General features: G+C 35.3%; 5 protein-coding genes across 7 annotated transcripts; 2 read left to right on the top strand and 3 right to left on the bottom strand.

The window, feature by feature from the left end:
- Positions 1–47: 47 nt before the first annotated feature.
- LOC136418123 (uncharacterized) lies at positions 48–4,145 on the bottom strand. Its single transcript, XM_066404082.1, has 10 exons — positions 3,995–4,145; positions 3,719–3,927; positions 2,933–3,159; positions 2,707–2,868; positions 2,480–2,653; positions 1,594–1,730; positions 1,326–1,543; positions 1,014–1,270; positions 530–643; positions 48–394 (listed from the first exon to the last, which is right to left on the bottom strand). The coding sequence occupies exons 1-10, from the start codon at positions 4,055–4,057 to the stop codon at positions 63–65; spliced, it is 1,893 nt and encodes a 630-aa protein (XP_066260179.1). The 5' UTR covers positions 4,058–4,145; the 3' UTR covers positions 48–62.
- Positions 4,146–6,053: 1,908 nt separating this feature from the next.
- LOC136418043 (polypeptide N-acetylgalactosaminyltransferase 1-like) lies at positions 6,054–9,029 on the bottom strand. Its single transcript, XM_066403952.1, has 9 exons — positions 8,548–9,029; positions 8,140–8,284; positions 7,923–8,086; positions 7,719–7,868; positions 7,532–7,660; positions 7,222–7,469; positions 6,839–7,068; positions 6,576–6,780; positions 6,054–6,500 (listed from the first exon to the last, which is right to left on the bottom strand). The coding sequence occupies exons 1-9, from the start codon at positions 8,747–8,749 to the stop codon at positions 6,264–6,266; spliced, it is 1,710 nt and encodes a 569-aa protein (XP_066260049.1). The 5' UTR covers positions 8,750–9,029; the 3' UTR covers positions 6,054–6,263.
- A 218-nt stretch (positions 9,030–9,247) lies between these two features.
- Positions 9,248–11,341, top strand: LOC136418044 (uncharacterized). Its single transcript, XM_066403953.1, has 8 exons — positions 9,248–9,430; positions 9,496–9,708; positions 9,785–9,999; positions 10,058–10,366; positions 10,460–10,662; positions 10,749–10,867; positions 10,931–11,172; positions 11,232–11,341. The coding sequence occupies exons 1-8, from the start codon at positions 9,378–9,380 to the stop codon at positions 11,312–11,314; spliced, it is 1,437 nt and encodes a 478-aa protein (XP_066260050.1). The 5' UTR covers positions 9,248–9,377; the 3' UTR covers positions 11,315–11,341.
- Positions 11,342–11,456: 115 nt separating this feature from the next.
- On the top strand, positions 11,457–19,312 carry LOC136418042 (RING finger protein 207-like). Of its 3 annotated transcripts, none has more exons than XM_066403951.1 (16): positions 11,457–11,554; positions 11,984–12,172; positions 12,228–12,376; positions 12,436–12,539; positions 12,870–13,049; positions 13,104–13,308; positions 13,374–13,515; positions 13,567–13,679; positions 13,739–13,928; positions 13,980–14,226; positions 14,276–14,420; positions 16,562–16,775; positions 16,827–16,993; positions 17,044–17,258; positions 17,320–17,680; positions 17,998–19,312. In XM_066403951.1, exons 2-15 carry the CDS (start codon positions 12,000–12,002, stop codon positions 17,650–17,652), a joined length of 2,577 nt encoding a protein of 858 aa, XP_066260048.1. In that variant the 5' UTR covers positions 11,457–11,554; positions 11,984–11,999; the 3' UTR covers positions 17,653–17,680; positions 17,998–19,312. The 3 variants fall into 3 exon arrangements, with proteins under 3 accessions (XP_066260048.1, XP_066260046.1, XP_066260047.1); XM_066403949.1 differs by having other exon boundaries at positions 17,320–17,617; XM_066403950.1 differs by having other exon boundaries at positions 16,827–16,978; positions 17,320–17,617.
- Positions 14,654–16,213, bottom strand: tilB (touch insensitive larva B). Its single transcript, XM_066403954.1, has 6 exons — positions 16,099–16,213; positions 15,738–16,049; positions 15,520–15,685; positions 15,275–15,460; positions 14,969–15,216; positions 14,654–14,889 (listed from the first exon to the last, which is right to left on the bottom strand). The coding sequence occupies exons 1-6, from the start codon at positions 16,148–16,150 to the stop codon at positions 14,654–14,656; spliced, it is 1,200 nt and encodes a 399-aa protein (XP_066260051.1). The 5' UTR covers positions 16,151–16,213.
- Positions 19,313–19,343: the final 31 nt, after the last annotated feature.

A 19,343-nucleotide genomic window follows, 5' to 3' on the forward strand; every position in this document is an offset into this window, starting at 1 on the left:
ATAAAAATTTATTGTAAGAATTAAAACAATAACAAAGCATGTTTGAAGCACACTTTACACGGTTATAGTAGCAATAACGGTAATAACAGGAACAAGCTAAAAACGGATATAGGCTTAAATGCATCATTTCTAGCATCGCCATCATTACTATTTCCATTTTCGTTAATATCGTTATCAGTATTGTAATTTTCATTAACCGTAATATCGTCCTCACTTGTAGTATGTGCGGTAATTTGTGCATTCACCCAATCATTGAAGGCTGTTATTCTGGTGTAGACCGAGGGCAAACCAGCTGTACAATCTTCTACACCAAATGACACAATACCTACTTGAGTATCATTGACAAGGAGAGCCCCACCTGAATCTCCATTACAAGATCCAACAGTACCATTTCCTAAATAACGAAATGTCGTAAGTCTAATTAAATCAATTATTCAAACTTCGATGAAGGCCCACGGGTAGGAGCGTAGACATCAATTTTCATGGGATAGGTATCAATGTGTATTTCAAACTAAGTTTTATTACTTACCTTCGGTACACAAATGGTGATTCACTATGTAGGCTGTATACTCGTCATAAGAGCTGCACTGCTCGTTCGTTATTACTGGTGCATCAACATACCGTAAGACATCTGAAAGCGAGCCTAGAACATGTAGAAAGTAATAACGCATTATAGACAAGATCACCTTTAATGTTTATTTTGAGTTAAATTACGTGTAACATAGAGAAGATTTCCAGACATCGATAGCAAATATATTGATATTGATACATTTGTAATGATAATCTGTCGAAGACTAACAGGTGTATTTGCTGGATAAAACGAGAATGACGCCGTAAGAAGATTTAAAAGAAGTGACCAGGAAGAAAGACGCAATTTTGAGGGCAGTTGGGAGAGGAATATTTTTCTTTTTACCATAGTGTTGGGATTCATTATTTCTGAAGATTACCTGTTATTTCCTTTTATTAGACTAAATCCCTATATTAAAAACCCGTAGGGCAGAATGTTTACATACCATAGGTTGTTTTTCCCCACCCTAAAACTCTACTAGTCAGACCAGCATATGTATCAATTCCGGAAGCCATGGTTACAGGACTAATATAACTGTTAAAAGTAACTCTTTCCGGCAATTTTATCAAGGCAATATCATTCTGAAGTGTATTTGAATTCCAACCATTATGTATGATAAATGTTGAAGTGTTGAATGCCAATCTGTTATCTTCTTGAGTTTTCAAATCGTGGGCACCAAGCACCGCTATAAAATTCGTTGCCCTAAAAATTATTAACGTAATTAATAATTTTAAAGTCATTTTATCTATGTAATTACCCATCCACACAATGGGCAGCAGTCATTACAAATTCGTTGGTGATTAAGCTACCGCCACAAAAATATAAGGCAGAATAAACGTATACATATAGGGCAACTTGAAATGGGTATGCATGTGGAGTGGCCACATCCCCTCCTATAATACGTTTGGTGATGGTTGAAGGAGATTTGTCTTTGTTAAATTTGAATGGCGATGAAGATTGTTTCACTGGAATCTCCTAAATGTTTCATATTTAAAATTAACGCAGACGATGAATTTATAACTTACATCTAGACTAGCCAAAGTGGTGATCAGTTCTTGTAAGCCGATTTCCTGTCCGAATATGCATATCCATAATGAAGCACAAATGAAGATGACACTTTTAAAGCTCATTATTCTCCTCGTCATTTCACTCTTGAAAGAATCTTATCATTTTCGAAGCGATATCATTTTTGTTCAGGTTTATTCATATGTACTTTGCGTCATTAATTAAATCTTAAACTATGGATAAAAACAACAAATATGGCTAAGTTCCTAGCGGGCTTGGTATGACTTTTTGGGGCGAAACTAGATTTATCAATAAGTAATAACTATTCCCAACTGTCGTGAAGTGTATATTTTATCTCAAATATTTGTGAGACATCTGTTTTTATTCGTCTAATACGTCTGCAAGGCTATTTCACCATTTCAGCTGATCTTGTTATCCGTGATATGTACTTATATTATGACAATCGTAAATTTTGGGAAACGCATATTATATTTGCACACTGTGTCATAAAATTATTACGGAGCGGCCCTAAAAATAGATTTCCTACAACATAGTTTTTATCGCAGATAGCAGGACGTTGTATCAGTATCTGATGTAGATCACACTTTGATGTGTTAAATCTATAACACTAATCGCTATTGTAGCAGAAAGTTATAGACTTAATATTGGAACTGTATTGTGTCTTACTGTATAAGACCTTCGTTAAATCCCATCATTATCAAGTCAATCAAATTCGCATACATAATGTGTATGACGTAGTGAAAATTTCACTCTGAAACGTAAGGAAATGAATCATTATCATATGATAGTAATCCCAGGAGTGTCATTTAAACTACTCGATAATAACTTCAAATATTGGTATATTATGCTAAAAAAATGGTTGTAAACGCATAATCAAGTATCATCTTACAATCACAACATCAGAATTATCCTGTATCCATTGAGTAAATTCTGAGACCCGAGTGAACACGGACGGCTTTCCTGCTTCGCAGCTCTGGTAATTGAATGAAGTTATTCCTACTTGGACGTTGCCCGTGGTTAGAGGTCCTCCACTATCTCCTTCGCAAATGCTTTTGTTGCCTGCACGATTTATGAGACATTATTAGTGCTGAAAATTGCCCTACGATCCGTACCATCCCCAGAAAGACACAAATGAGTGTCTTGAATCACGCTGTCGTAGTTCTCATCTACGCTTTTACATGCGTCGTTACTTAAAATTGGGTTGCTCTCGTATCGCAAGATGTCCGTTATTGTCTTCTGAACGTCGCTGGTTACACCCCAACCAGTGACTGTGCCTAAAGTTTTTCCATAAGGTTTCATTTTGTTAGAAGTCCATTTGGACTAGTCTGGACTATTTACCCTCATATCCAGCGAAAGTGTCATCTCCAGAAGTGAGTGCGATGGTCTGGATGTAGTCGTTTACTTGTACAGCCGTGTTTAGTTTTATAATTGCTATGTCATTAGTCAGGGAACCGCGGTCCCAATCAGGATGGTTAGTGTAATCTACAGATCTCTGACGTTGTCTGGTGGTCTCGGTGGAGTCGCTGATATTGTAGGCTCCTAAGATGACGTCGATTGAGACAGCCCTAGGGGAAATGTTGAAAACATTTCAATGGAATTTAATAATAAAGAAACGTTCTCGCTGTTGTTTACTTACTTAATACCTGGAAAGATAAACGAATATTGCTCTTCTGTGGGGAAAAACTTCAAGGACAGATATTTCAAGAACGATTGAAGATTAGTGTAGTGGAAAAACTAAAAACTTATGTGATAAGTTAAATCATTAAACACAAAAATAATAATGAGGAGATAACAACATGCATTTAAATGGAAGTACTCCTTGCAAGGAGGTTCGAGGTGGCTATGCATCATGCAATTTCGAAATCCATCCACGACACACATTTTAGAATAGGCAATTATGTTGGTCATTCTAAACACCAAATTACCCCCACGTTAATAATATTCCAAACTAATCCGATAATTTTTTTTTACACGTTTGTTTTTAGGTTTCTTCTATGGATATATGCTAAAATTGCCTCGCCCAGTTTCTGCTGGAACGCTCTACAGGGGTTCGGAGTTCAAAATGACCTGTCTCAGTACCGACTCTTTTTTTCTCAACTTAAGTCTCTAATTAATGTTTCTTACCCTTCTGTGCAATGTGCGGCAGTCAGCACATATCTGGTGGAGATTAAAGATCCTCCGCAGAACACTTGCGTCAATTTCTGTTGAATGTAAAGTCCAACTTGATACGGGAATTGATTCGGACTTGCTTGCTGTCCATTGACTATCCTCAAGGGTCCATGTTCGTAGGAGATTTCGTTTGGAAACACAAACATAGGATATTTTGTGGATGGCTATAACAAGCGATTCGAAAATTATATATTATCGCTGCTTAATAACTACGTTTCCTCAACTGGTTACCTGTATGCTCATTCCAAATAAAGAGTGCGTAAGCATCAACATCAAAACAACTAAACACTTCATTTTGTAAGTTTCTGGCTCCGCAGAGGCAAACCGCAATTTGAAAAGGTGGAAATAAATTAAGTTAAAACGTTTTATAAGGATTATTTATCGCAACCATTTTCTTTTCCTAATCAAGCATTCGAAACCCTCTTAGAGAAGTACTCATAAAAAAGATACATAGATATGCTCATATCCTCCACTTGATGATTACTAGTCCATAGGTCACATTGAGTTGAAAATGTGAATTATGAATCGCAGGAGTTGGGTTGTTTCATAATAGGAATCTTTAGCAAAGAGTTACTGAAAGGAGGGAACTTTCGCTTTACTTCCTCAAATAAAATTCAAACGAGTAATAAAAATCATATTTATATTTTTAAACAAAAACCACACTAAATAATCTCGAGTAACAAACATATTATGTAGGTGATGGTGTTGCGAAAATATAAAACTTAGAATTAAACCGTTAAAATATAATTTTAAACCTAAGTTAACGTACATATTAGCATACACAACATATTTTCACTACAGAAAATTAAAGGAGACAAGTTCGATTAAAAAAGCCATGTTTACATTATTCCTTTGCATCCAAGGTTTCAATAGTGTATTCGTAATGGTATTTCTTATTGATTATCTAAAAAATATGAACTATCTTTTTTATTGAGTTCCTACTTTTAGAGGTAGAAAAAAATCCTAAAAAGTGCGTCAGTATGCCGTTGCGTGTAATGTCACTTTGTTTTGCTCTGACTGGTGGCGCCACTAAAAACTACGCACAAGTATTAGCTGTTAAACAGAAACAGATTCCTTTTATCGCACGTGCTCGGTTTGACTACTCACCCCTAAATGGCGCAATAGGAAACTACAGAGGGATACTTGGCATAGTGGCGTATAGATAGCACCACATCAAGTTTCTCGCACCTCACAATACAAATAAGCAGTGCTCAGGTGACCGCTTACAAGTGGTTATTTTTTTTTCTTTTATGCCCATAATTTTTGTCACGGACAATTGAAACAGCATTGTTCCAAATGTATCAGTTTCAAGCGTCAATTTTAAAAAGAAGTAATTAACTTGAATATTGCTGAACGGCAGCATTTACGTTTCGACTTTCGAACCCAAATAATTTTGAAACCAGACTAACTGAATTTTTTTGTCAAAACTTTTATAATTTTTCTTACAAATTATCCTTCGACAAACCAGTGGCGCACGTGACAATTTTACGTAAAAAATTAAATGAAATTTGAAGTGTTCCGATTTCAACGAGATTTGGTTCCGCAGTAGGCGTACGATATAGCTTTGATATATCGGGGTCAAAAATCGAATAGGACAAATTCGATTTTTTAGCTCAAAAATTTTCATGATGTATAGTCCATGATATTTTTTGGACCCAAAATTCGAAATTGTCCGATTCGAGTTTTGACCGTGGCATATTAAAGCTATATCGTACGCCTACTGCGGAACCAAATCTCGTCGAAATCGGAACACTCAATATTCACTAATTTTTTTTTGTAGAAAATTGTCCTGTACGCCACTGATTTTGCGAAGGCTAAATTTTGATGTGAAGTGGATATTATGAAAATATTTCATGCGAAAAATTTTATCTTCGCGAAGACACTGGCGTTCATAACAATTTTATTCACACAATTTCTTAATAATACACAGGGTGTAGGATTGAAAATTATGCACCCGGCTACTTTGAATCACGATCGAAATATTAGAAATTACTATAACACGTCGATTTTGTTTTCGAGGGAGACACATTTAGCGTTAATGCAGATTTACCAAAGTAACCCCGCTCTCGGTGGTATGTTCGGGTTTAGAACCTCAAATCGCGTTATAGGTTGTCATTAGGAAGGATTTTAAAGACTCAAGTTAAGCCTCAAGAATCTATCAATATATGTATAAGAAATATAAAAAACAGTATATTAAATCCCGCCTTGTGAGTTAAAATAAACACCTTGTGGGGAATGGCGGTTATATTAATCTGGGTCTATTGCAAGTTCAATTTGAATAATACTGCTCAATTTAAACTATTTTGCTTTATTTAGAGTTCCAAAACCATCGTGAAACTTTGAAAACTTCGTAATTACTTCACATTTCTATTTAAAGGATTACAACATTTTTTCAAATATAAATATAGGTATCAGTTGAGCGATAAGACACAATTTTTCCAACACGAGATAATTGGCACCAGTTTTGAGCCAAAACATTTCCACTATTATATTCAAAATATTACACAGCACTTGAATTTAAATGAGAGAAACTCCATTTTTGGAACACACCCTCTTTACAACTCTCTACTATTACTGCTTTTCCATTATCTATACCATTACTACTCAAACACTTTTTGGAGGATGGATTGAAAATGGAACCATTTTTGTGCAAAATCCAGTACTGCTCCCGTTTGTGACCATGACATTCGGTTAGTTGAACTTCATGCTCGTTGAATACTTCAGCACAAAAGTTCTCCTGCAAAGAACCGTTGTACAATTACCGTAACCGTATGTAACCGTAATACAATTTGAATTATTGTATTAAACTAACCTTTCTGAGCTCTCCACTCTTACTAAGTGAAAAATACTGAGAAACTGCAAAGAACTGGTGGCACTGATACAACCCTAATGGTCCTACTTTGTCGTCCGGCAACTGTAGATCATCTAAACACATCTCAAACTCAGTTTTGACTTGGCCGTATCCAAAGACGTTTTCATCAGGAATAAACTTCTCTGGGTACACATTGTCTAAGTACCTGTATCAATAACCAAACAAAGCAAAAAATAAGACACTTCCTCAAGGTTTAAATTTACCATTTAAAGCTTTTACATCTCAATTTTTGCCTCAGCTGTTTTCGGTGGGTCAAATCGCCGATGATAGGGTTGTTTTCCAAGGCCGGTTGATACATGAAAAATAGCCGTTTGTAGTCATCCATCCAAACATGGGCCAACCGAGCAGTATTTATACCGTGGGTGTCCTTGTTTTCTGGGAATGAATAAGGATGGAAGTCTCTGAAAATGTGGCCCACCCTAGAGCAGGGAACCTAAGAGATAATTGGGAATTAGTCATCATTGGCTTGAACAGCCATATTATTAATATCTTGATGAAGCATAAAGTTTTTGTTATGAGTCTAGCACATACTAGACATACTAGATACACATAAATTTATTAGATTTTAAGAAACTGAGTAACTTACTGTTTCAAGTCTACCACCACACTGCCATATCCTAAACGACATTTCCAAATTTTCACCACCCCATCCATCCATCTGTTCATCATAAGAACCCACATCCCAAAAAAATCTTCTATCAATTGCAAACAATCCTCCTGCCATTGTAGGAGATTTCACTGGAGTCACTTTACCTTTATCCTTCTCATCTTGAATATCTATCCAAGTAAAATGGCCTGACCATGAAAAACCGCCAACTTGAAAACTTGAATCTCCTATTCATATATTTAACAGAAAATCATTTGCAAATTTCAGTGGATAAAAAAAATTTATTTACCATTTGTAGAATAAGCCATATTACTGGCCTCAATAACGTCAATAATAGGAACCAAAACAGCAGTGTTGTCTTCTTGAATTCTAGAAAGAAGAGGCTCTATCCAGTCTTTGGTGGCTTCACAATGGGCATCTAAAATCGATTTCTTTCCTCTACATGAGTTCAATACATAATAGTATAATGTTAGTACCTAAAAATATTAATACATCACCCTGGGCTTCTCGGGCTCCTTGCAGCCTTGCCCGAATGAGTCCCATTCTATGTTTTAGTCTAATTAACTTAATATTGTGGTTTCGCAGCCTAGTATGTAGGTAATAATCTAGTAACTCTTTTAAACTGTCTGCAATAAAATATATGTTTTAAGAAAGGCAATCAAAAACAGGGACAAATTCACCATCTGTACTGCAGTCATCAACTAAAATAATTTCCTCTAACAACTGGCTGGGTGTTTGTAAAAGAACACTCCACACAGTACGAAGTATTACTGACAAAAGCTCGTTATAAAATATCACAATGACTGATGCTTTAATTGTAGGTGAGTACTTTAATTCTTTGCATCTAAAAGTTGGTGATTAGAGTGGGGAAGAGAGAAGATGACAATTTTATTTTACTTGCTATTCCTTGGGTCCCTCAGTTTCCTATCTAAAGGCATTCTATCACTTAAAACAGTATTTAGTGCTAGTTTTTTTAAGGCTTTTTCGCCAGCAATTGAGTCTTCACCGTCAAGGTATGCTGGCTCTCCATTGTCACCTAATCCTATATACAAGGAAAATAAATTAATAACTGGCTTTGAAGAAATAAAATCTCATTATAAAGGCATATTCTATATACCTTTATAATGAGTATAAGCAGAAATATATTTTCTTAGAAAATAATGATGAACAGCTAATAAATCTTGCAAATCAGTGTCATTAGTCTCTTCATTATTGAAAGTGCCTTCTTCTGTTCTGCAACAGTGTCCAGACACCACTTGTTTACTCAGTTACCTACTTAACTGGTACCTTTCCCATATCTCTTACCAGGTATTATTTTGGATTCCCATTCTCTTAATTGATGTTCAAATGGAGTATCTCCTAGCAAAGCTAACTTTTCATACATCCGTAAATTCACCCAGTTTGCTGGCTTATGCCTTAAGTACACTATAATAACACAACCAATTATGAGTAAACTTATGAGCAATTTCACATAAATTCTCTTTATACGGAAACATGTTACTAGCATCTTACTATAGTTTTGAAGCCAGATTTCAGCTTAATTTATAAATCATTCTCGAAATTATAAGGAATCTTAGATTTCAGAAGAAATCAGTTCAAGATATTTATCATTTATGTATATTGATGATATTCCTAATGATTGTTATTTGTATGCCCAATTAAACTGTGTATGATATCTTGAACAATACATATATATATATTCACGATAAAAAATATACTTTTAAGTAGTCTTTATGTTTACGTGTTATCTGATTAGACATAAATTAGTTACAACGTTTTAAATTAAAAAAATAAATAGATTTTTACTTGTTGATTACTTTTTGGTGAATTGGAATTAGTTCATTTGGGGTTATGTACCCGATATATATGACGGCATACGTCAAGATTAAACATGACGGTTTGGAAGTTGAGATTAGATTTTTATCATTCTCACACAAATTATTATGAGAGAGAGTTACAAATCTTTCTTAGGTTGTCTCTTATGTCAAAACAGGTAAAATAATTTATTCAATGGCGCAAAAAAATGAGGTTAAGTTTGATTCACAGTTTCTGTTTTAATTAAAGTGTTTCTTATTTGTAAATTATACCAAAATTAATTACTTTCTGTCGATAAATGGAATGAAAATTCGGCAAAAATGTCGTTATCTCAAAAATTTTCAGGTCTGATATTAGTTCCATGGTTCAACAGGTATGATGGATATCACTTCCAGCTTTGCATGCTTTTACAACTGGGCTTTGAAATTAAATTTCCAGTGCCGAATGGGAATTTGTTTATCGTTCCATATATTCTGAGGATGTGGACAAGCAACAGAAAGCTTTAGAATTGCTTAAGTTGTGGAAGATAAGAACACCCATCCTTTCAACTGGTGTTGAAGGCACTCTTATAATACTTGAAGCGCTGCTACATGACACTGATCTATTATCAAGCGAACAATTAGCCAATCACTATGCTATAGCCCTTATGAGGTTGATTTTTAAATGGGTTACTTAAATTTATAAAATTATAATTCTTGTTAGGTTATGTATTTTTTTAAATTTGTAGGTTCTTAAACCTGTCTGCTGCTAACAGTGAAAAACAAGGATCTTTTGCAAAAACTTCAGCAAAAAATGAGCTTCCAAAGTGGCTTATTAATTTGAGACATGACGTTGCTCATGGGCATCAAATTCCATGTTTATTTAATTTAAAGATGGGCCTTGATTTTGGGTTTAACTGGCTTCGGGAAAAATATTGGGAACCCCAAAGTAAAATTATAAAAGGTTGTTTCAATAAGCAATTCAAAGATTTTAACCATTATGTTTTTATTTTTTTTTCAAGATTTTCACATAAGGTGTTCTAGCCAAGACCAACAATTTGTCAATGCATTTAATGCTTTTGTGGATGTAACTATGTCTCTCTTTGAAAACTGTCACTTAGATGATTCCTATCTGAACCAAATTAATATGTTAATTCGCAGCAGAGTGGGAAAAACCACATCTCATCTTAATATTATGTCAAATGTTTTATTTCAAATCATAGATCAAATGTTAAGAGATTTCCCTAAATTGGATGAGTCCTGCTGGAGTAAATTGCTCTCAAATGAAGCAATGTTGAAGCCACATTTTGACGTAACTCTTATAGAAAATGGTATGAAAATATGAAAGAAAAGAAAATGTGAAATTTGTTTGGTCCACTGTGTATAAATAGTTTCACAGCACTTAAAACTATAATGGTTTTCAGAAAGTATTAAACTTGATGCTACATTTAGGGACATTTGGAAGAATCTATTGAATGTTTTACATAATTGTGGTTTATTATTTGTGCTTGTGGAAAAACTCTTTGATGTCACTGGCGATATATCTCGTAAAAAAAGTGATAAAAAAATGGCTGCATTGTGGATTAATGAAATACTCCTAGCTCTAATAAAAAATCCAGATGACGCTGTAAGTTGTTCTTTATTCACCTCATATACAGAATAGTGATTTTCACTAATTTGTCACTTAATTTTTTTTGTTTTTTTACATTACAGCACATATTGAAATTTGAACCCAGCAAATTCACATATGAGCAACAAGCTCAGGATTTCCAAAAAATAGTTTTGTACCATGCAGATCTTTCACAGAATTACATTAACTATTTTATTGATAGGTCTGCTAATGTTACAACCAAGTAAGTTGCAATCGTCTTTATACACATTGCGATTTCTTTTAGCCTGTTGCAGTATGCAAATAGTGATAATAAAGCAGTAATTAAACAAGACATTGATAGTTTATTTGAAGCAAAAATAGAAAATTTACATTTTGCGATAGCCGACATTCAAATGGGAGATGAGTTACTTTTAACATATGAAGATCATCATGAGATTTTGGTAGAAAGTAGTTGTAAGGTGTTTACTAATGAGAAGACTACACCAGAACCAATTAGTGCGTCAAATAAATGGCAAAAACTAAAAGGTATATTTCGTATTTAATTATTTGAAATGCATAATAATAAAATTTTTGTGCTTTTGCAGACACTTCAGCCTTTAAAAGTTGCCCTTTGGGGGTGTTACCTCATCAAGTGGGTCAAAGCCATCCCTTTTTAATTGTAGATTAAATAAGAAAATAAATGTGTTTGAAGCTATGATCTTATTTCATTAAATTATTCCATTAACATTTTCCTCTAAAGCACCTTATTTTCCAATAGTGCTACATATCAAATTTAGTTCCTGCGCGCCCTCAATGATTCATGCGCAATCGCAAATCGTATGAATCAGGCCATCCTGCGAAATGTTTTACCAGATTTCCTTTAAAATCCGGGTCGAATAATAAAATTCGGAATTATCTACTTCGTTAGGTAAGTGATTAACTTTTGTTGATTTCTCCAGTTATAGGTTTGAATCTGTTATATTTGGTATAATATCTAATGATTTCGATTATGCTTTTGGAAATTGGGTCACATTTACGTCAATAGGGGTGGTTTCTTATGTAAAAGGTAGTTGGAAAAATTGTTTTTGCATGGATCCTGTAAGGATCAGGCTGGACCATTTTTGAAATATAATTTTAAATTATATTTTTATATCTATATCCTGCAAAGAAATTGTTAAAAATACTTTAATTAAATAAATTCGTAGAAATTATGAGTATAGATTACGTGGTTGTAATGCGTTTAAATATTGTGTTTAAAAAAAATATGTATATTTGTCAATTTAGCCGATACCCAAGGCGGTTTAAAAAAATGTTAAACCCTCTCTAAAATGGATTTCTGTTAGTGTAATTTCTCTAGCAATTGTACATCTGAAATGGAGCCGCCAGGCATGGACGCCGGGATGGAGTTCCCAAAAAACCCGCTTCTTTGCCCTATTTGCCATGATTACTTCACCGAACCATGCATTTTAAGCTGTTATCACACCTTCTGTGCCAGATGCCTGCGAGGAAGAGAACAGGACAGAAAGTTGATTTGTCCCTTTTGCAGGTCAAATTACGATAAAACTAAGACACAAACCCCATCATAAAATATTCACTTATAGACAACCAACGATTTTGAAAGATGGCAGCTTTTTGCCGCCCCCTGACACCTTAATGCGGCAGCTCATAGACATCGCCAATAGCGAAAATCCCCCTTGTTGCAATTGCGACAAAAGGGACAGGGCCAATATGTATTACTGCAATACTTGTGGTGGGTGTTGATTGGGGTTGAAGGGTAAAAAAGCATTTTCTGATTTTTATGTTGTATAGGGCAAGCGTTGTGTTCTCATTGCCGAGACACCACTCACAGGGCAAAAATGTTTTCCAGTCATGAGGTGGTTCATATGACGAAGTGCCAAAAAGAACCTAAAAGAGTAAGAATTAACTGCATTTTGAGTATATGTGTTTAGACAGGGTGACTTTAAATTCGTTTATTTGTTGTTATCTCCAAAATGGTAAGAGTTACAAAATTCGTTTTGCAATTCGTATTTTTTTCCCAACGATATGGGCATTTTTATTAGAACATTATATCCCAATTAAGTATAGTGAATCTTCAGTCATTTGGATTTAAAAATTCAATCAAGGTTCAATTATCTACTTAAAGGTCACTTCATCTTATTTCTTTCATACTCAAACATGAATAGTAAATTCAGGCCAATCTTTTTTATAGTTCTTTATTTTTCCATTTATTTGTTTGAATTCAGTGCCCTCAGCATGGTGAACACTACATCATGTTTTCCCCCTTACAAACTACAATGTTGTGCGTTAACTGCTTTCGTGATTTGCCAAACGAAATGAGGACTCAATGTGTAGACATTGATACCGCCCATAATCAAGCATCCAAGAGATTGGAGCGTGGGCAAAATTCCATAATGGATCTTCAGGTAGATATCACCGCTCTCAGCCTAAAGAATAAAAATTAACCTACCCTCATGTAGACGTCTGTTCGTGATGGAATTATAGCCTTAAAAGGGCTAATGGACGAGTTGAGGAGAAACATGGACGCAGAAAAGCACACTATCAACACATTTTGCCAAGGAATGCAAGAGTCCATGTCTAAGACCCATGCTGCCATGATTATGGAGGTGCAGAGACAATTTGATAGCAAAGATAGAGTTTACAGAAGTCAGTTGCTGTTATTAGGTGCATTTCACAGTTTTTCTAGTTATTATTTTTTAAATAACTCATCATTTTTGTTCGCATCAAAGGGACTGTTATGCCCGTATTGCAACTGCACTTGGTACTATGCACCACCTTTACAGCTGCAGCAAATAAGTACCAGTTTCTTGAACTCTGTCCTTCATTAATAGAGAGATTGTCTGCTGTCGGGAACCTCAGCCAGCCCGTCAGGTTGTTTAACTTATCAGGAATGTTTGTTTCAATTTAAACTTTGATCTTAAGGTCCCTTCAGTCCCCTCAAATTAAAACCAACTACCGAAGTGAATTTGCCCAATGCTTGGAACCATGGATTGGGGCTGCGGCTGTTTCTCAACACCAATCAGAATTAGCTGCAAGTAATCTCTTTCTCAGTTAAATTAATCGGTCTTTGTTAATATGCACACTACTTTTGAAGCTTATCTGGCTTCTTCCCGCATCTACGACACAGCTCCTCCAGCTACTAAAAAGCAGCAAGCCACTCTTAAGTCAAAAATCTTAGAAAGCGATTCTTCGTTCTCAGCTCACTGCCGCTCCTTCGAGTCTCAAATTAGAGATTTAAATCAACAATTTAATAAAGTTAAAGATAAAGTCACAGAGCTTCACAAGTACGTCTTCAAATACTGAGGTCCGTGGCGGCTTACAACTGAGATTTACAGGGATATAAATGCGATCAGGAAAGCTCAGACTCCTCCTCTAACTGCAAGATATGAGATGCTGATTCGTGAGTGTCTCCATTTGGATCAAACTCTGGAAAGGCAGCAACAAGAGTTGGAAAGAATGGCAACTGCTTTTGATCAATCATGGGAAGAACAAATGTGGCGGTTGCGGATCGAACAAGAAGTGTTTAGTTGTCAAAGGGCTGATGTGAACACTTTGAGGAACGAGCTGAAGCATTTGAGCCAGGTTTTATTGCATATTTTGGGTAAATTGGGTTCCATAATTTTTAGTGTAGGTTGCCACCCAACTGGAACCATACATCAGAACTCTGACTCCTATTCCTGCGGGGGGACTAGGGGGGGCTTCATCAAGTCAAACAGAACCTGCACAGCACCAGGGGGATGCTGCTCAGCAGCTGGCAAATTTGCTTGAGCATATAGGTGAGTGAATTTTTTTTAATTTCAGATTTTTGGTGGTAGATATTACTTTCGTGGATCCGCCATTTGAAAAGTGGCTTAGAGAACTGATAAGCTTCAGATGAGTTTGCTTTAGAATTCAAGAATTAGCTAAGATCTTGCTAGTAATTGAAGATGAAGAATACAGAAGAACTGTTGACCTAGGCAAAAGTCTAAGTATATTTGTTAGTAATGACTATAGTAAATACCTCAACAAATCAGGCATATTCTAACATTGGAACTTCAAGATTATCAGTACACATTTCGTGATATTTCCCTTCATTTTCCACTATATTACTGAAATTCATGTCATTGCCTTTTCTAGTAACCTCCAAGTACTCGTGCCCTTTTTTCTTAACTTTGGTGTCACTGTTTGTTACTGGCTCAGGTCCATCCTGTTTTTTTTTCAAAAGAACTTTATAATTCAGTTTTATCAATTTCAACACTAAGTGACCTAAAATAAAAAACCATTAAGCAGCACAACTGAGTTCTCTCGATATATACGGTTGTCATGCCTAAAACTCTATACTTACCGGTAGTTTGTGACCGCAAGGCAGTACTTTGCTCCACTTGAACTTCCTCAGGAAGAACCATTTGAAATATTTTGTTTTTTATCGTTATTTTAACGTAAGTGGGCTGCAAATCAACGTCAATCAGACTGGTGTCTAGATATTTGTATACAGCTATATCTAAGATAAACATTTCTGGATCTTCGTCCGAGAAAGTAAAATCCAGTTTAGCTTGGTTCATGTTTAAAGGTCTTCCATCTACATCAAATAATCTGTACATAAGAAGTTTGTCATTAAATAATTTTACTCTAAAAAAGATAGAGACAATACTTGATGATTCTCTTTGTTTTGCCTGTAGGTTCTCCGTCATTTTCTTTTTCTCCTTTCTTCTGTCTTTTGGCAATTTCCACTCGTGTTTCTGGACTGTTTTCCGTAACCGTTTGCCAAAATTTTTCGTCGGTGAAATGAGAAGTTTCGTTTTTCTTTATCCGAATTTTTTGCTCCTCTCGGAAAATTCTTTTAGAATATCAATCTCTGAGTAACTAAGCAAAAATCTCCATTTTTAAAAAACTTACTTGTACTTTTCTTGACACTCTGCAATACTCTCCTCGACAACAGACAAATTTTGCCTTGCGCGAATCCTTTCACTTCTCATAATCTCCATCCCATCTAAGCTAGTTAATTGAGTTAGATGAATTATTACATAGTCCCTGTAGCCCTTAAAATAGCTGCATGGATTTCCTACATAAACAAAAATGTGAGATGTACAAAACACTTGAGATATTGGCAAGACCTGTGAGGTACAGCTCCCTCAAATGTATGTTTTGCTTTAAAGTTTTCACACTCCACAAATCTCCAATAAAATTCAAAGTAAGATCCAATTTTTCCAACGATTCGCATCGCTCCAAGTTTTCGATTTTTTCTATATTATTGATAGCCAGATTCAGGTATTGAAGCTCTTTGAGTTTATTGAGATTCTCGATTTTTGATATTTGGTTCGCCTGTAAATAGAGAATTTGCAGTTTCTTGCACCAGTTGTTTATGTGCTCGATTTTTTCGATATCCTCTTGGTGCAAGGATAGTTCCTCCAGAGTGCCAATTATTCCTAAAAAATGTTTAGCAATGCTTTCAGTTTTTTTAAGGGAATTTCTTACCTTCGTTGTGTTCAGATCTTTTTCTTATTAAGTCTTCAGTTATTAATTTCATTATTGGTCCATTTATGTTGTTTCTTTAAACTTTTGCATTGACGTATCGGGTATTAATTGTAAAATTACTGGAAATTTTGGTGACGGAGTATTGATTTAACAATTATTCGGACAGCAACGCAAGACTTTGTTAAATCGTTAGATTCACAGGACTGTATTTAGGAGGAGATGAATGCACCCCCGTTTAAGATGTAGACAACTAACCACGTGAGCCTCATATGCCCATAACATCAATATAAATTGAGATCTCTCTGTTAATATAAATCCTGGATAAACTCACGTATTATAATATTATCTAAAACGAGCAACTGAAATATTTTTACTGGATAATGAAATCATCAGGTTTAAGGAAATAGAAATTGTGTTATAATGAATCAAAAAAGATTTGCTTAGCAAAGACATTTTCCACCAGGAATGCTCCAACCATCGGACAGTGCAATGGGCAAAATTCCTAGGTCACGCAGCCGCGTTCTAGACCAAATCCTAGGAAAAGTTCGCCCAAATATTCAGGAAAGAGAGCGAAGTAAATCGGCTAGTCAAACTGAGAAATCCTCTTCTACTCCAGCCGCCCAAAAGACCCCAAAGAAGACTTTTAGCAACAGTGCTGGGCAAATGAACGTGGACAGGTTGATTCTCACGACCCTTTACTTGTTTTAGTTTTAAACTTTCTTATTTAGTGTGTCCAAACTGGAAGCTCAAATCAGGGAGAAATTGCATGATATCATGTGCAGACGCCAAAGCCAACCTTCTTCAAAATCTGATACTGAAATGGATAAGAAACTGAAGTCGGATGACCGCAAATTGAGCAAAGGAGACGTGGATGGAATTGGTAAGCACCAAACATGTAGGTTTTTTATTCTTGCAAAAACTTTGTCGATATAATGCGGGATTTAGGTAAGTTATCGATGAAGCAGAGGATTCTATATAAGAAGATCGGGAAGAGTTGCGATAAAATTAATGGAATGGCTGATAAGAAATGTCGCTCTATGGAATCTGACTATCAAAGAATTTCTGATGCCACTTCACAGAAACTTCGCGAGCCTAGTAGATCTAGTCCCGGGAGTCCCAAGTGTAGGAGCAAGAATTTGCAAGGAAAACCCAAAAAGAAGGTGTTTATATGAATATAATACCAAAAGATGAGAGATGACAATTAAACTATATCAATTTAAGGTTTATCCCTACAGTGATGGTGAGGACAATATTTTTTATTCCTTACACGACTCCGCCGATTCTCTATCAACTTCGTCGCGTCGATCCAGTCTCGACGCAGCTGCAGGAGATGCGTCTGGGCCTGATAAAACTCTGGTTGTAGTAATTAACAGGAGACAAAAAGGGGCTCAAACTTTGGCCCAGAAGCAACGAAGTTGGGAGACTTTTCCTCCTAAACATAAAAGACACCACGTGTGCCAATCTAAGTTAAGTGCACCTACACAACCGGGGGCTTTGAAGAAAACGGATAGTTTTGAAGGTAAACAATGTACAGGGTGTTCTAGGGAAACATAGGTAGAAGGACATATCAGAAATTTCTCAGGTGAATCTCTATCTCTAAATCTATGCACCCATCTCTCTCAAATTTCTTTCCCAAGATTCTTGTTTTTTTTAGCCTACGAGTACATTTTGAAAATATTCTGATTTCTTCCTTTATCGTCAAATTCTAAACCATATCAAAGAAATTTGAGACTTTTATAAATTAGAGTCTCATTGAAGATGTCTATCACTCTAGTCTGCAGGCCTTATCGACATCCATATACCAAAACACATCGCTTTTGGTATCTTTTTGTCCATGTTTTTCTGTGAGACTCTGTATTGTGAAAGCCAATTTGGATCTAAAAGTTTTTGTTTATCAAGGTCATGAGGAAGCTGTCAGAAGTCTAGTGGCTGCGGTTCAAGAGACCCGACGTAAGCCCAAAGGCAGCAATTAACAACAATTGATCATGGAAAAGACTGTCGAATATACAGGGTTTCTCATGTTGGCTGCCTACGTCAACAGAAAACAGAAACGCTAAGTGAATTGGTTATAATTGAATGTTCCTTGAAGGTATTTCTTCTTTTTTTTTTTAATCAAATAAGCATTGAGATGCGGAAGAGGTATTAAGTACTGTTAAATTTAAGTTTCAGTTTTGATGTGCGGTAAAAATTTCTCTGTTAGCTTTCCAATAACTCCTTTCAGTAACCCATTTTCGTAAAGATGGAGCTGGCTATAATACAGATAATTTAATAGAGAATCTTCCCTCGTTTTGTAGTCAAGAAATAAGGAATACATTGTATTGACGAGTGGAAATGATGACTCCAAATTGAAAATCAAAATTCCTAGAAACCTTGAAAATCTAAAGAGCTCCACTAAAATTCCAAAAAATCGATGGAAACCCTACAAAATTTCTCAAAACCCGTTGAACAAATTCATGTTTGAACGCGTCAATTTTCGGAATGAACAAATTCCTTTTTCAACTTTGAATATGTGACAAGCTCGTTTATTAAATCAGAACTCACTCTAGCAATCACGTTATAGAATAAATGTTATAAATTATTATTAAATAAGGAATATAGGAATATTAAATATAAGCTCTCATAAAGTATTTTACGTTCGAGGAATTGTTTGTTGCAGGTGGCAGAAGCTTTTATCAGTCTTCCGCTTTAAAGGTGAGGTAATAGACAAAGTAGTAGTTTAACTAATTAAAATAATTTTGGTGAAAAATCACCGAAAGCGTCACGTTGAGCGCAATCACAATTTGGCCCTAACGCACACAAATTGTCACCTGTAGTGATATATGTTTGTAGTGACAAATCGAATTAACGTTTTCTCTACTTTGTAAGACCAACGGATTAACCATGAAGTATTAATAACAGTACATCTTTATATGGTTGCAAGAAGGCCTTCAAAGCAGGTGCGACATATGTACGTTTTGTGACACGCAAGGGCATTAAAGGCTCTTATACTCAAATATATTTTTATTACAAATTCTGCAATATTACAACTAATTGGCGCTGTTAAACGTTTAAAAAGTGTTACGAATTTGTCAAAACCTTTGGACATGCTGGAATTGAAATGTCTATAATGTTATTTGCCTAGTAATCGTACTTCATAATAAAAAAAAACCGTTATTACATAACAAATAAAACTGTTTATAAAATAATTAATAAATGTTAAGTCGATGATGAATAAGTTGTATTATTTTATCAAACCTACAGAAAAG

Source organism: Euwallacea similis, chromosome 32, assembly GCF_039881205.1.
Source record: "Euwallacea similis isolate ESF13 chromosome 32, ESF131.1, whole genome shotgun sequence".
In the NCBI taxonomy this organism is placed as follows: domain Eukaryota; kingdom Metazoa; phylum Arthropoda; class Insecta; order Coleoptera; family Curculionidae; genus Euwallacea; species Euwallacea similis.